The sequence below is a fragment of the Leptinotarsa decemlineata genome, unplaced genomic scaffold (assembly GCF_025532065.1).
Source record: "Leptinotarsa decemlineata unplaced genomic scaffold, Ldec_3_MD MMD2_tig00000090_RagTag_RagTag, whole genome shotgun sequence".
Lineage (NCBI taxonomy): Eukaryota > Metazoa > Arthropoda > Insecta > Coleoptera > Chrysomelidae > Leptinotarsa > Leptinotarsa decemlineata.
This window is the reverse complement of record NW_027412541.1, coordinates 845381-858763: the sequence shown is the minus strand read 5'-3', so window position 1 is coordinate 858763 and position 13383 is coordinate 845381. Positions and strand designations below refer to the sequence as shown.

Below are 13383 nucleotides of genomic sequence, written 5' to 3'. Positions count from 1 at the left end.
TTGAAAACTATTATAATTGATTATACGTCTCTCTTGGGTCATTAAGAACTGACATAAACTATCATTATTTTTAAAATTATATAACATCATCATTTCTTCTAGATTTTGATCAAAATGTCGTATAATGAGATTTACTATATATTCCTCTGAAAAATTGCAGTTCAAATACTGGTGTATCAAAACACGGGCATTTTTCCTCTGCCTTATTTTACGTTTACTCCATTAACATATATTTTTCATACATCTTTTATATATTTGTATGATGGGTTGCTTGCCACAGCGATTCTCGGTATGTCTAAAAACCTCGCATCTATCGGAATGTACAGAAAAACCGCCACCGTTTTTATATCGGAAACTATTTTATTGAATCGCGTTGGCAGAGAGAGATTTGTTGAAACGAAGTAAAAGTCCGTGGTTTTATTGTTACCCACACATCATTCAGTGTAATAATATTCAGTGTATTTCCCTGGGGTCTGAAAGGTAATACTTGTATTGTGGCGACCCGTGCCTGCATTTTATTTTAGGTAGGCAATGGTAAAGCCAGTTGTGTTATATTGTGAGAACTAATTTCATCTTATTTCAGCTGTATATTTGCGAGTAACCATCCATTATTGATGTCTGTATTGTCTACTCATTTCACTCCGAATCAGTAAAAGTTCCATATTATAAGAGCAGCAGTCTGATTTTCCCTGACCACCCACGAAAAACCCTGAGAGAAAAAACTCGTTTCAGTGGCCAGGATTTTTTTATTGCTGTTTCATGATGGCTACCTCAACATATAACTTGAGAAGCAAAGGAGGAATGAATAATCAGTAACAAAGTGCCAAATCGACGGTAAATGGAAAATCCCACCAAACAAATCATAGTAAAGAAAATGGTAACGATTTTCAAATCTCCATATCAACTCAAGGATATGTTTCACCTACAACGACATTGCCGGAGGTGTCACATTCTGATTTTACACATCTTGGAGCGACCTCCTTATCATATTATGCGAACACCACTTCGGTACCACATCCAGGGGGAAACGTTACAATGAGTACAGTCACGGATTCCAATCCGGGTTTAAATCAATGTTCAACTCTGTCTCAGGAGCAAATAATAGAAATTATCAGAGAAGAAGTCAGAAAATCATTACTGGATCTTTCGGAAATTAATAAAAATAGTAATTATGTTCAATACGTACCCGACTGTAAGAATATCAGGGATAACAATAGGGATAGTAGTAAAGTAACTGGGCACGATTTTCAATCGAGATTTTGCATTTCTATAGGTTTAGCAGGAGAACAAAAAAAAATTGGGTTGCCTATTAACGAAAATTCTCTGATTGTAGGAAATAATAGTTGTCCTATACCAAATTGTAGTCAAATGAATAACAGACCCATAAAGAAAAATTCCGAGGATCTGAAAGCCTGTAAATCATTGCCTATCTTTAATAACAAGGGTACTTTACACCCCCTAGATTTCTTGAATTATATTGAAACATTCTTAGATGTCAGTAACGAAAGTTTCAACCAATTTACACTCTGCATCAGTAACTTGTTTGAAGATCATGCAAACGCATCAAACTTCAGTTTGATGCGTTTGCGAAAACTTTTGTTACCTAATTATCAACAATTTCGGAAAGCTTTCTTGGATCAGTTTTGGGGAGCTACAAGGCAATTGCAACTGAAAATAAAATTGGAGTCTGCAAGATATAGGGAAAGTGACGGTTCTTTTGTAAATTATTTCAATAAATATTTATCAATGGCCAGACATTTACAACCCCCGTATAGTAATGAACAACTAATAGCCACAATTGCGCGTCATTTTCCTCCGCACATTTCGGCGGTATTGGTAGGAACTGATTCACTATTATCGGCGGTCGATAGATTGCAACAGGCCGATTATCATTTTCAAATAGAAAAAACGAAATGGGAAGGTGATGGTACCTCCCAAAACGGCATATCTGTTTTTCCGTTAACCAGCTGTCGCACCCCTACGCACCCCTCAGAAGTCGAAACTTGTGCGAGCTAAGGATTAACGAGGTCTTACCTTGTAACGTGTGATTTCTAACACGGGTTGGACGATAGCAAGTGAAGATCGATCGTTCAGACTAGGGCTTGAACCACCGACCAACACGGCAATCAATTCGAGTGAGTGAACAAATCACCCACGCCAAACCGCTTGGCTACCGACCGACGATATACTAATACGTTTCCGGCAGTCAATAAAACATTTTCCAAACCGAATCATAAACATTTTCAAACAAAAAATATTTCATTGTCAGATTCACGAATTGAATCTGAAACTAGAGTCCATCCCAGACCTAGGCTCGAATTGGGGACGGATTTTTAATGGAGCCATTTATGTAAGTAATAATCCGGTGAATGAGTTATTAGAGGAGTACGATTTTAATCATGAGCCCATCGATACACGTTCCCCAATCATCTTAAGCCGCGTCCAGACATATGAAATGTATCATGTAATGTAACGTGTAATGTATGCGAATTCATTTGGACGCTACCTGAGCATAGAACGAATGCAACCAGAATACTTACCGCGAATTGTCTATCCATTTAGTATTCGCGAACATGTCGAGAGAGGTAGCAGTTGCGGGAGCTGCATTTATAGCTATGTATTTACTTGTGGAGGAAAATGAAGATGAGACTAAACCACGCCGTAGTCGTCGTTGGTGGAAAACACAATTATATACAAAAAGAGCCGGTTCGGAATTGTTGATTGATTTAAAATCTCAGGAATTAAGTGGGCAATACAAAAATTTCACACGTATGTCGCCTATCGATTTCGAATATTTAATTACTTTAGTCGGACAAAAATAGAAAAATATGATACCCCAATGAGAGCTGCTATATCAGTTCAAGATAGATTAGCACTAACAATGAGATTTTTAGCTACGGGGTATTCTTACACAAGTCTACAATACATTTTCAGAATTTCGAAGCAATCTATTTCCTTGATTGTCCCAGAAGTTTGCTTGACAATTATTGAAGCCTTAAAAGAAAATATACGGGTAAGTTTTTAATACTTATTTATTACCTTTTATTTGAATTTAAATTTAGTTTTAAATTTAGATAGTATCAGAAACATATGTTTGTTTTATATCAAATCTTGAATGTCGAGAGATTCTTGGGATAGTTGTGAATAACCGGGAGATAGTTGTGAATAAGCGGGTGATGACTGAGAAGACGTTTCATATGGTGAAGAAGCGGGTATCTCCTCACGTACAGGAGGTGCGGGCGTTTGAGCGGTAGTGCAGGTCGTGTTGTTGCTAGGCCATTGCTGTAACTGTTGTGCATACCGATTAGGATAAAAATTATAATATCCGTCATCAGCTTTAAATAATACATCTGTTATAGCACGCTCTACAGCATTCCTAACATTTGGTGGATACTTCACCATTTTGTTGCCAATGAAATTAATAAAATGAAGATTTTCGTTATCCAATGAAACGTTTGATGCGGGTTGAGTCTGAGTGGTCGTTGTCTTTAGTATGTCGAGGGCTTCAGCTAGCATTTCAATTTTTTTGTTTTCTCTAGGTTCCGTGTAACTTCTCTTTTTTTTTAGTGGTTGGGAATGTGAAATGGGCTCTCTTGGCATGTCTGATTCCGTCAAACTATCATTTCCATCATGTGTCGAAACACTGTCACTTACGACGTCGATGTCTACTGCCTGCAACAAAATATAATTTTTGAATTTTCAGGTTCCAACTACTCCAGCGGGGTGGAAAGAAATCTCAAAAAAGTTTGAAGAACTATGGAATTTTCCCCACTGCATTGGTTCTATGGATGGAAAACATGTTATTATCGATGCTCCAATTCACAGTGGAACTGAATATCGTAACTACAAGTCATTTTTCAGCATTGTTATGTTTGGCGTAGTGGATGCAGAATATAATTTTGTATTTGTGGATGCCGGATGTCAAGGCAGAATATCAGATGGTGGGGTATTTAAGGATACAATTTTTTTTTAAAAAATTGGGAGCTGATAACTTGGGTTTACCACCAGCAGAAACTTTAGTTGGAAGAAATAAAGAAGTGCCTTATGTGCTTGTTAGTGACTCTGCATTTCCACTAGCTGAACATATAATGAAACCATATTCAGGAGATTTTCCTTCAAAACAAAGAATTTTCAATTACCGTTTAAGCAGAGCGCGTAGAATTGTTGAAAATGTTTTCGGAATCATTGCTTCAGTTTTTAGAGTTTTACGTAGGCCAATACTTCTCCAACCCGAAAACGCTGAGATTATAGTTATGACCATTGCACATCTACATAACTTTTTAAGAAGAAATTCGGAATCTCAAAGACATTACACACCGCTTGGATCTTTCGATTATGAAGAAGTGGGACAAATTGTTGAAGGATCTTGGAGAAATGAACCAAACACAGGTTCATTACGTCCACTTAGGAATGTACCACGAAGAGCTCCTTTGACAGCAAAACAAATCAGAGAAGAATTTTCTGATTATTTCTGCGAGGGAAAAGTTCCATGGCAAGATCGATACTGTTAAAAAGTATATTATATGTATAGGTAGTTTATAAACTGTATTTATTATTGCATTTATAAAAAATACTCACCATAGAATCAAGTCTTTTTCGTGGATTGTCCCTGTCTCCCAAAAATGCCAGTGCTTCATAGGCAAACCATGTGCTTCGATATATTTCTTGACTGCCTGCAAAAAATGAAAATAAATTATATAAAAATGGTAACAAAGCACAGTATACTGTATACTCCACAACTAATTCAATTTTTGAGGGTACATATTATTTTTGGCCGGCAAAGTGCCCATTTTCAGCAAAAAATTACTGCTTTATAACAACGCAAAACTCTATTATCTATAGTATTGACAATGTGATTAATTTCGAATTAATATTAACGTAGTATTTTTGAAAAAAAAGGGATTAGCCAAGTTTCAAAAAATCGGATTAAGATTTTACCGTCAGTACTAAGTAATTAAGGGATACACATACCTTTTCCGGTTCCCAGGTGCTTCTTTCCTTTCGCCTTCTCTCTGCGATAGGACGCAAGTAAACTAATCATTTTATTTTTGCACTCTTCTGCTTCTATTTCCAGAGAGTCTGCAATCTCTCGCCAAGCATCATTTTTTAATGATTTTTTAAAATATGTAGGGTCTTTCGGATTCCATAAGACTGACTTCTTTCTGTACAGTTCGATTAACTCTAGTGACTTGTCTTCACTCCACATTTCAAAAATAACGCTAATTACGATTTATAGACGTTATTAATTTATCCTGAACTAGGGTTCGCAGTCGCAATAACACACAGGTCAAATCACGTCCAAACGTATACTGCGAACCCAGGGCGAGCGCCTTTGTGTTCGGACAAAAAACCGACATCCGATGGATTCCCTCGAACCATTCGGCGAACGTTACATGTAATGTTCGCAGTACCGTCCAAACGGAGAATTCGCATTACATTACACGTTACATTACACGATACATTACACATGTCTGGACGCGGCTTTAGTGGAAATGTATAAATTTCAATTTTCAGCAATGATCGATACTGGAAGTACCATTTCCGCTATTTGTTTTGGATCTGGATCTAGTAATAACCAACTGTGATGATTGTATCGTCTCAAAATGTGATCAACCTTTTGTTAACATAGACGTTCATCATCCTGCACTTTCTATTTCATTGAACTGTCGTACTCCTCATATCAATGACTTTGCTATTAATACAACAGATGCAATTTAATTTTCGCAAAGCAAGCTTTCCAGCTATGTATGAACTGATCAGAACAACCGAAGGGTATGACGTTTCTGAATGTACTGACATCGACTCGGCATGTAATTTATTATATCAAAAATTACACAGCATCTTCTTTCAAACAGTTCCACTGAGAACATTAAAAACACGTAAATTTCCCTCATGGTTCGACGTCGATGTTATCAGCCATATAAAGAAAAAGGAATTAGCATATAAAAACTATAAGAAATATAAAACAGCATATTATCAAAATCAATTTTCGGATCTGAGAAAAACTGTCAAAACTAAAATAAAAGCAGCATATAGTCAATTTACAAACTTAGCTGAAAATAATATTTTATCTGACAGCTCGACTTTCTGGTCTTTCATACACAGTAAAAAAAGGTAATTCGCGTATACCGGGTATAATGAAACTTGATGATGATGTCGATGGCTAAGAGGACAAATATTGCATGTCCAAATTTGATGTTTTCGGTAAAACCAATTTGAAAGTTTTGAGTTAACCGTTATACACCGTGAATCATTGGAAAGTAATCAAATTACAGTGAAGTTCATCTTAAATCTTCCTTCTATATCTTATTTAGGTAAATTTCTATTAGGGTTGAATATTAATCACATTTTGGGATTTCAACAAACTAAAGGTAACCCCCTCTATGGACATAAAATAAATGTGGATTAGAATATGGACATAAATATAATGGTATTGCTTCCGTACTGCAATTCTGAAAATATCATGAAATCAGGTCAAAAGTAGTACTAGTTGTACAAATGAAATTTTTATTAACGGAACAGACATTCATAAAGTTAAACACAATTAAACCTTAGTCTGTTTCGTATTCAGAATCACTTGTAACAATATCTGTAGCCCCTACGGCTATAGGTAATGTCTCCACGAAGTTTCTGTAGTCTCCTGGAATCACCTTCTCGCGTAAGAGGTACAAATGGTCATCTTTTTTGGATTGGATATTGGCAAGATATTGCTATACTGTTGCTCAAGATGTACATCGTTGACAGACAAGTGTCTGAAAATGAAGAAACATGTGTGACAGTATTGGGTAGAGATTGCAAATATTTCAGCAAACAACTTCCAATTTCAACTGATACTTTTCTTCCGTGTGTCTCGTCCCATAGATATGAATAACCATCTGCATTGGAAGCATCAAAAATTGTAAAATTGTAGACGGAAAGTTTACATCTGTAGAATATTTGGCTATCTCCAGCATAAGGCACATTAAGTATTGACTGTAAGTCAAATGTTATAGCTCGAAACGTTTCACCTTTATTGTCGACTGCTTTTTGTTTGTCAGCTGCTTTCATTTTCATTCCACTTTTTTCTTTAGCTTTATGTGCCTCCCACTAACTTTGTAATTCTGTTTTATCTGTAGCAGTGCTATAAGCGTTACATGTTACACATTGATCTTTTTTCGGTTTATAAAATGACAAGGGTGGATCATAACTATTAAATACTGATCTAAATACATTGTACTTAACTGGTGGCACATTATTTTTGGGGCAATAGTCGTTGCAGTATAAACGATATATCACACTGATATTCAAGACACTTGATAGATAATACCTCATAGTATCACGACGACAATAATGGGATGCCATTCGAGGGAACATGTTGTTGTATAACCTAATTAATAAAGAAAAGCAACGAAAAATCTATTTTAAGTTGGTATTAGGATTAGCAACACTGTTTGTCATAAATATAAAATAGTTTTATGTTTTGATGTTTATTTTTAAGAAGAAGAAGAAGTAGTAGTTGAACCGTTGTTCAAGTAATATAAAGTTCGTTCCAACCAGCGTCCGAAACAGTTTCTGACAGTCAGGATTCTGCGTAGTAATGTGATTGCGTTCCAACATGAGTTTCCAACCATTAGTAAACTATCAGTTTTCTGTTCCATCCAAGATTCAAACCTGTTCGAAATCTATCAGAATGGTTTGAGGATTATCTTCTAACCAATAATCTGACGCATGCGTATACCGTATTACTGTTTCTGTTTTATGTTCATGCAACTTGCAAACAACATAACCTGCAAAAATTGTTATAAAATAAATTATGTATTTGCTGGCGCAGGAAAAATTAGGAATTCTTTAAGTGAACCTAAAATACGAACATCTTTAATTACCCAAATTAAATATTGCGGTGACCTATTTATCTCCCAGTTCCATGTTGATTAGTAAATAGAATAGAGATATAAAATACTGCAACCTTCTTTTACTCTCCAGAAATACACTTTATTAGATTTATTTTTAAAGGTTAGTACTCTGTGGTTATGTTGAAATTTCATGTCAAACTTCAGTTGAACTATAAGCTGTTCCAATCAGAAATTTCAAATCAATCAGAAACCAATATTTAACAGACATGCGCGTTGACAACGATTTACAAACTGTTGGAAATCTGTTGGTGACTCAAGGTTGGAACGAACCTATATTAAATAATTAAAAACAACTTTTGGCGTTGATTAAAACTTCCTTAACTCTGTACAAACTACAGGTTATGGGCCCAGTTCACAAGTTCACCAAGAAAAATCGCCAAAAATAAAAGAGGTGAAAGGTATAAAGGAAAACAGCAAGAAAATTCACTAAAAATGGAAAATCAGATACCACTAAAGTTAAATGCAGACAATTGGGTAGTGTGGAAATTTCAAACAACAGTAATTCTTAAAAGTTGAGGTTATTATGACATAGTAACTGGAGTATCAATAAGACCAACCCTCTCTGGAGATAACCAGACAAAATGGGACACCAGTGATGCAAAAGCCCAGGAAATAATCGTTACGAGGATGGAGCAAGGACCTCTAACACATATTTTAGCCTGTGAATCGTCGAAAGATATGTGGTCAAAACTAAAATCAGTGTATGACAAAGAATCGGAAGTGAGCATCCATCTTTTGCAGCAGAAGTTTTTCAGGCTGGAATTTGGCAATAATTCTTCGGTGTCGTTATTCATTTCTAACTTAGAAGCAATTAAAAGTAAGCTAAAACAAGCTGGAGAAGAATTATCAGAAAAAATGGTAATCACGAAAATTCTGATGGCATTACCAGACGAATATAAGCATTTTAGATCTGCATGGGAATTAGTTCCATTGGATAAACAAACCTTGGATGAGTTAACCTCAAGACTGCTCATTGAAGAGGAGGGAAATAAATCTTCAGAAAGCAGTACAGCCTACGTAGCAACTAAAATGTCAAATAAACCCCAGAGAACAGTCTAAAGTGTCATGTATGTCAAAAAGTAGGTCACTTGGCCAAGCAATGCTATTTCAAGAAAAAGGAAAACCAAAATCAGAAAGAAACGAAGAAATGCACGAATTGCAAAAGAAAAGGTCATGCAATACAAGAATGCTGGTTTATGGAAAATAGAGACCAAAGGAATGGAAGCATCCTCAAACGGGAAAAGGCAGGCAGTTCTAGCGAAACAAATGCATTCATGGTATATTCAGAAATCCAGAAGGAAAGCAGCACTTGGGTGCTTAGATACTGGAGCAAGTGAGCACATGTGCAATAACGGCAAACTATTCGAGAGTATAGAACAGATTGAAACGAGCAGACAAGTGAAACTAGGAAATGGTGAAAATGTACCAGTTAAAGGAATAGGAAAAGTGTTACTTTGGGCATCTAATGGAAAAAGAATGATAAAATCGACTTTGTCGAATGTTCTCTACGTACCAGAATTAAAATTCAATCTATTCTCAGCCGGATGCGCATTGGACAAAGGATATACTATGGTTTCAGATAATGAAAAATGCGAGTTTATTAATAAAAAGGGTGAAGTTATAGCCATAGCGACAAGAGAAAATAAATTATATAAAATGCACTTTTCTCAAGAAAATAATCCAGAAATTTTTGCAAATATCTTGACGGAAGAAAGTCCATTTCAAGATGAAAGTGAAACATTTTTCTCAGAATGTAATAGTGCAAAAACCACAGATACCCTAAGCAATTGGCACTGCAAGTTAGCACACCAAAATGTTGGCTACATGAAACAATTTCTAAAGAAAAATAATATTAACTTCATTGATGAAAAGTTTGTATGTGAACAGTGCTTAACTGGAAAGCAGCATAGAATACCATTTCAAGAGAGCGAATCGAGAGCCACAGAACCATTGCAGTTAGTACATGCAGACATATGTGGGCCCATGGAGCAAGAATCCCGGGGGAGGGGCCCGCTATTTTCTTCTACTAAAAGACGATTTCACAAATTACAGATACGTGTACTTTTTGAAAAATAAGTCAGAAGTAAAAAGACATTTGGAGATCTATATATCTTTAGCAGAAAGAGAAACAGGTCACAAAATGAAAGTACTAAGATCAGACAATGGACTTAAATTTTTGAACAAAGAAGTCAAAGAACTTACAGAAACAAAAGGCATAAGACATCAAAGATCGGTAGTATACACACCTCAGCAGAACGGAAGGGCGGAAAGAGAAAATAGGACCCTAGTAGAAGCAGCACGTACCATGATACAAGGCCAGGAGTTAAACAAAAACTTATGGGCAGAAGCTATTAATACAGCTGCTTTTGTGCTCAATCGTACAGGAGTAAGCTCAAAGAAACAAATGACACCCCTCACATATGAAGACGCAATGATGAGTAGCAATTGGAGAAAGTGGAATGAAGCAATAGAAGTAGAAATAAGCGCCCTCAAAGAAAACAATACACGGGAATGTGTGAGTGTCGAAAGTGTAGGTCAAAATAAAGTCATTGAGTGTAAGTGGGTGTTTAAGGTAAAAAGAAATGATAGTGGAAGTATAGTTAAGTTCAAGGCATGACTAGTTGTTAAGGGATTTCAACAAACTGATATGTCGTTCACTGATATCTATAGTCCAGTTGCAAAATTACCATCAATAAGGATATTCTTAGCTTTGTGAAATAATTATGATTTAAAAGTACATCAGCTAGACGTTTGTAGTGCTTTTTTAAATGGAGAGATCAAAGATGATGTATACATATTACTTCCGAAAGGCTGTCAAGAAATGGAAGGTAAAGTTTGCAAACTCAGAAAATCCTTATATGGTTTAAAAACATCACCAAAGAATTGGAATGATAAATTCCATGAACTAATGATCAAATTGTCGTTCATAAGGTCTGAATATGAGTATTGTCTGTACATTAAGGTAAATGCTAAAAATAAAACATACATTTTAATTTATGTTGATGATGTAATTTTAGCAGGGACAGATGAAATAGAAGTTGAAAATATAATTAAAACACTGAATATTAATTTTAAAATGAACAATTTGGGTCAGATTAGACATTTTTTAGGGATGAATATAACACAAAATTTAACTGAAGGAACAATTACTATAAATCAAACAAATTACTTGAGAAATGTACTGGAGAAATTTGGGTTATCAAATTGTAAACCATCAAAGATACCCATGGATTGCAACTTTCATCACGAGTTCTTAAAAAGAGAAAAACCAGAAAGTGTTGAGATAGAAAAAAAATGTAGAAAAGCTATTGGATCATTAATGTATGCAATGTTGTGTTCTAGACCTGATATATGTATAGCTGTTAGCATACTAAGCAGATATCAAACATGTGCAAGTTATGATTTGTGGAAAGATATCAAAAGGGTATTTAAATACATTCAAGGCACAATTGATATGAGTTTGGTATATAAAAAAATGAAATGTGAAAATTTTATTGTAGGGTATTCAGATTCAGATTGGGCGGATGATTGTACCGATAGAAAGTCCACTTCAGGATATATTTTTAAAGTGTTTAACTGCACAGTTTCATGGGCTTCTCGCAAATATTCAACTGTTAGCTTATCATCGACTGAAGCTGAATATGTCGCTCTAAGTCAGTGTGTTAGTGAGGCATGTTGGCTCAGATATTTGTTTAATGATTTGAAAATATGTCAAGAGTATGTACGAGTGTTGATTTATGCAGATAACCAAAGTGCTATAAAAGTATGTAAGAACCCTGAGTTCCATAAAAGGCTTAAACATGTAGATATACGATTTCATTTCGTTAGGCATAAGGTTAAAGACAATGTAGTAGCATTAAGGTATATCAATACTCATGAACAACAAGCTGATTTGTTTACTAAACCTTTGGGTTGTGTCCAATTTCAAAAACTTAGAGAAAAACTAAGTTTACAATAGGACAATTTGAATAAAAGATTGGATTTTTCATAAAGTAGATTTACCGTTGAGGGAGAGTGTTGTATAACCTAATTAATAAAGAAAAGCAACGAAAAATCTATTTTAAGTTGGTATTAGGATTGGCAACACTGTTTGTCATAAATATAAAATAGTTTTATGTATTGATGTTTATTTTTAAGAAGAAGAAGTAGTAGTTGAACCGTTGTTCAAGTAATATATTAAATAATTAAAAACAACTCTTGGCGTTGATTAAAACTTCCTTAACTCTGTACAAACTACACATGTCAATATGAGTCTTAATGTGGCAAACTTGCTCAGTGGATGTTACATTCGGAGCAGGTCTTCCTTTGCGATGATCAAAGCCGACATAAATGCCACTGTCTCCACGATACTTCAATGCAGTTTCAACAACTTGAAAACTAAATGCAAATGTAGCACAAAAATATTTTTGGCACACCCTTACACGTTCATTAGAGCCATTCAACAAATAATAATATCGACTATGTTTTCTGTTTTTTTTTCTTTCATTGCGATTTCTTTCTGTCAATTTTTTTCTCTTCAACTAAAGAGGCAAAAAAAATTTTTTGTTTCGTTGAATCAGCAAGGTCCCAATATTCTTTACAAATTATCATTTGTCTTTTCCGAGGTAAGTTAATGCTACATTTAAATCTACAGTTGTTGCAATCAATAATACCTGGTGACATGGCTATTACTGTTTCCACTTTTCTGTTTACATATTCTTTGCCAGCCACTCGTAACAACTGCATCTTATTTTTCTTCCATAATTCCGGTTTGGCAACTAGCCTGCGTTTTCTTTCTCTTTGTGCTGAACCTTCTATGTTGTCAACTACAGGCAAAAGTACTCGAATTTCTGTGTCATGTGTTGACGAAGCTGAACTACTACTACTCTGGTCAGACGGAAAGTACTCACTTCCAGAGTCGACAAATGACTCATCGACATCGTGTTGATTCTCATCTACATCTGAATCAGAAAATATTCGTGCTGTAGTTATTCAACACTCTTCACTATAATCTATAGAATAAAAAATGTTCCTAGTCCAAGTACTTACTAGTTAATGCAAGTTGAACTATTCGCTTTCCTCGGTTGTTCATTTTATTTTTATATTTCGAACACTATACGTCTATTTATAATCAATTTCGTACGTAACTAGCTCGTTGACATACAACGTTGTACTGGAATAAAATAACAAGTTCCTATTAGCACAGATAGTTATATACCCCACTCACCAACTTCATTGCTGCCTTCACGCAGACGCGTGCAACACGTATTTTAGGCTGACAAGCCTTAAAAATAATTTGGACAAATATTGTATATTTGGACATACAATAAAAAAGTCGTTTGATTTGAAATTTGTGTACTGCACAAATATTCCATTTGACATACAACATTTGTACACTAAGTTAATGGTGTTGTGAATGGACATGTCTTCAATGCTACATTAGTAACTAGTGAACCGTTCCAAGGGGACGTACAATATTTGGGCACGATAAAGATCTCATCTCGACTGGCAT

General features: G+C 35.2%; 2 protein-coding genes and 1 long non-coding RNA gene across 5 annotated transcripts in view; 1 reads left to right on the top strand and 2 right to left on the bottom strand.

Moving 5' to 3' along the window:
• Nucleotides 1-13383, bottom strand: part of LOC111509421 (uncharacterized) — a 30558-nt gene extending 17175 nt beyond the window's left edge. The window contains exons 1-3 of one of the 3 annotated variants that reach the window (XM_074172292.1): nt 12921-13378; nt 12545-12832; nt 5763-7766 (exon numbers count right to left, since the gene is read on the bottom strand). In XM_074172292.1, coding sequence (XP_074028393.1) covers nt 7645-7766; nt 12545-12832; nt 12921-12963 — 453 coding nt within the window. In that variant the 5' untranslated portion in view covers nt 12964-13378 and the 3' untranslated portion in view covers nt 5763-7644. Of the gene's footprint in view, nt 1-5762; nt 7767-12544; nt 12833-12920 lie in introns of those variants that run through there. The other 2 variants (XR_012464783.1, XM_074172293.1) reach the window with 2 other exon arrangements.
• On the top strand, nt 17-1749 carry LOC141481170 (uncharacterized). Its single transcript, XR_012464784.1, has 2 exons — nt 17-524; nt 584-1749. It is a non-coding gene; the product is annotated as an uncharacterized lncRNA (long non-coding RNA).
• Nucleotides 3013-5206, bottom strand: LOC141481169 (uncharacterized). Its single transcript, XM_074172290.1, has 3 exons — nt 4972-5206; nt 4579-4673; nt 3013-3672 (listed from the first exon to the last, which is right to left on the bottom strand). Exons 1-3 carry the CDS (start codon nt 5204-5206, stop codon nt 3100-3102), a joined length of 903 nt encoding a protein of 300 aa, XP_074028391.1. The 3' UTR covers nt 3013-3099.

What these genes read in the sequence shown, in the direction of transcription:
- LOC141481169 (XM_074172290.1), bottom strand. Translation starts at nt 5,206, where the DNA reads ATGTGGAGTGAAGACAAGTCACTAGAGTTAATCGAACTGTACAGAAAG. An exon ending in GCACCTGGGAACCGGAAAAG is followed by an intron (nt 4,674 to 4,971) that starts GTATGTGTATCC and finishes CATTTTTTGCAG; the next exon opens with GCAGTCAAGAAATATATCGA. An exon ending in GAAAAAGACTTGATTCTATG is followed by an intron (nt 3,673 to 4,578) that starts GTGAGTATTTTT and finishes ATTTTGTTGCAG; the next exon opens with GCAGTAGACATCGACGTCGT.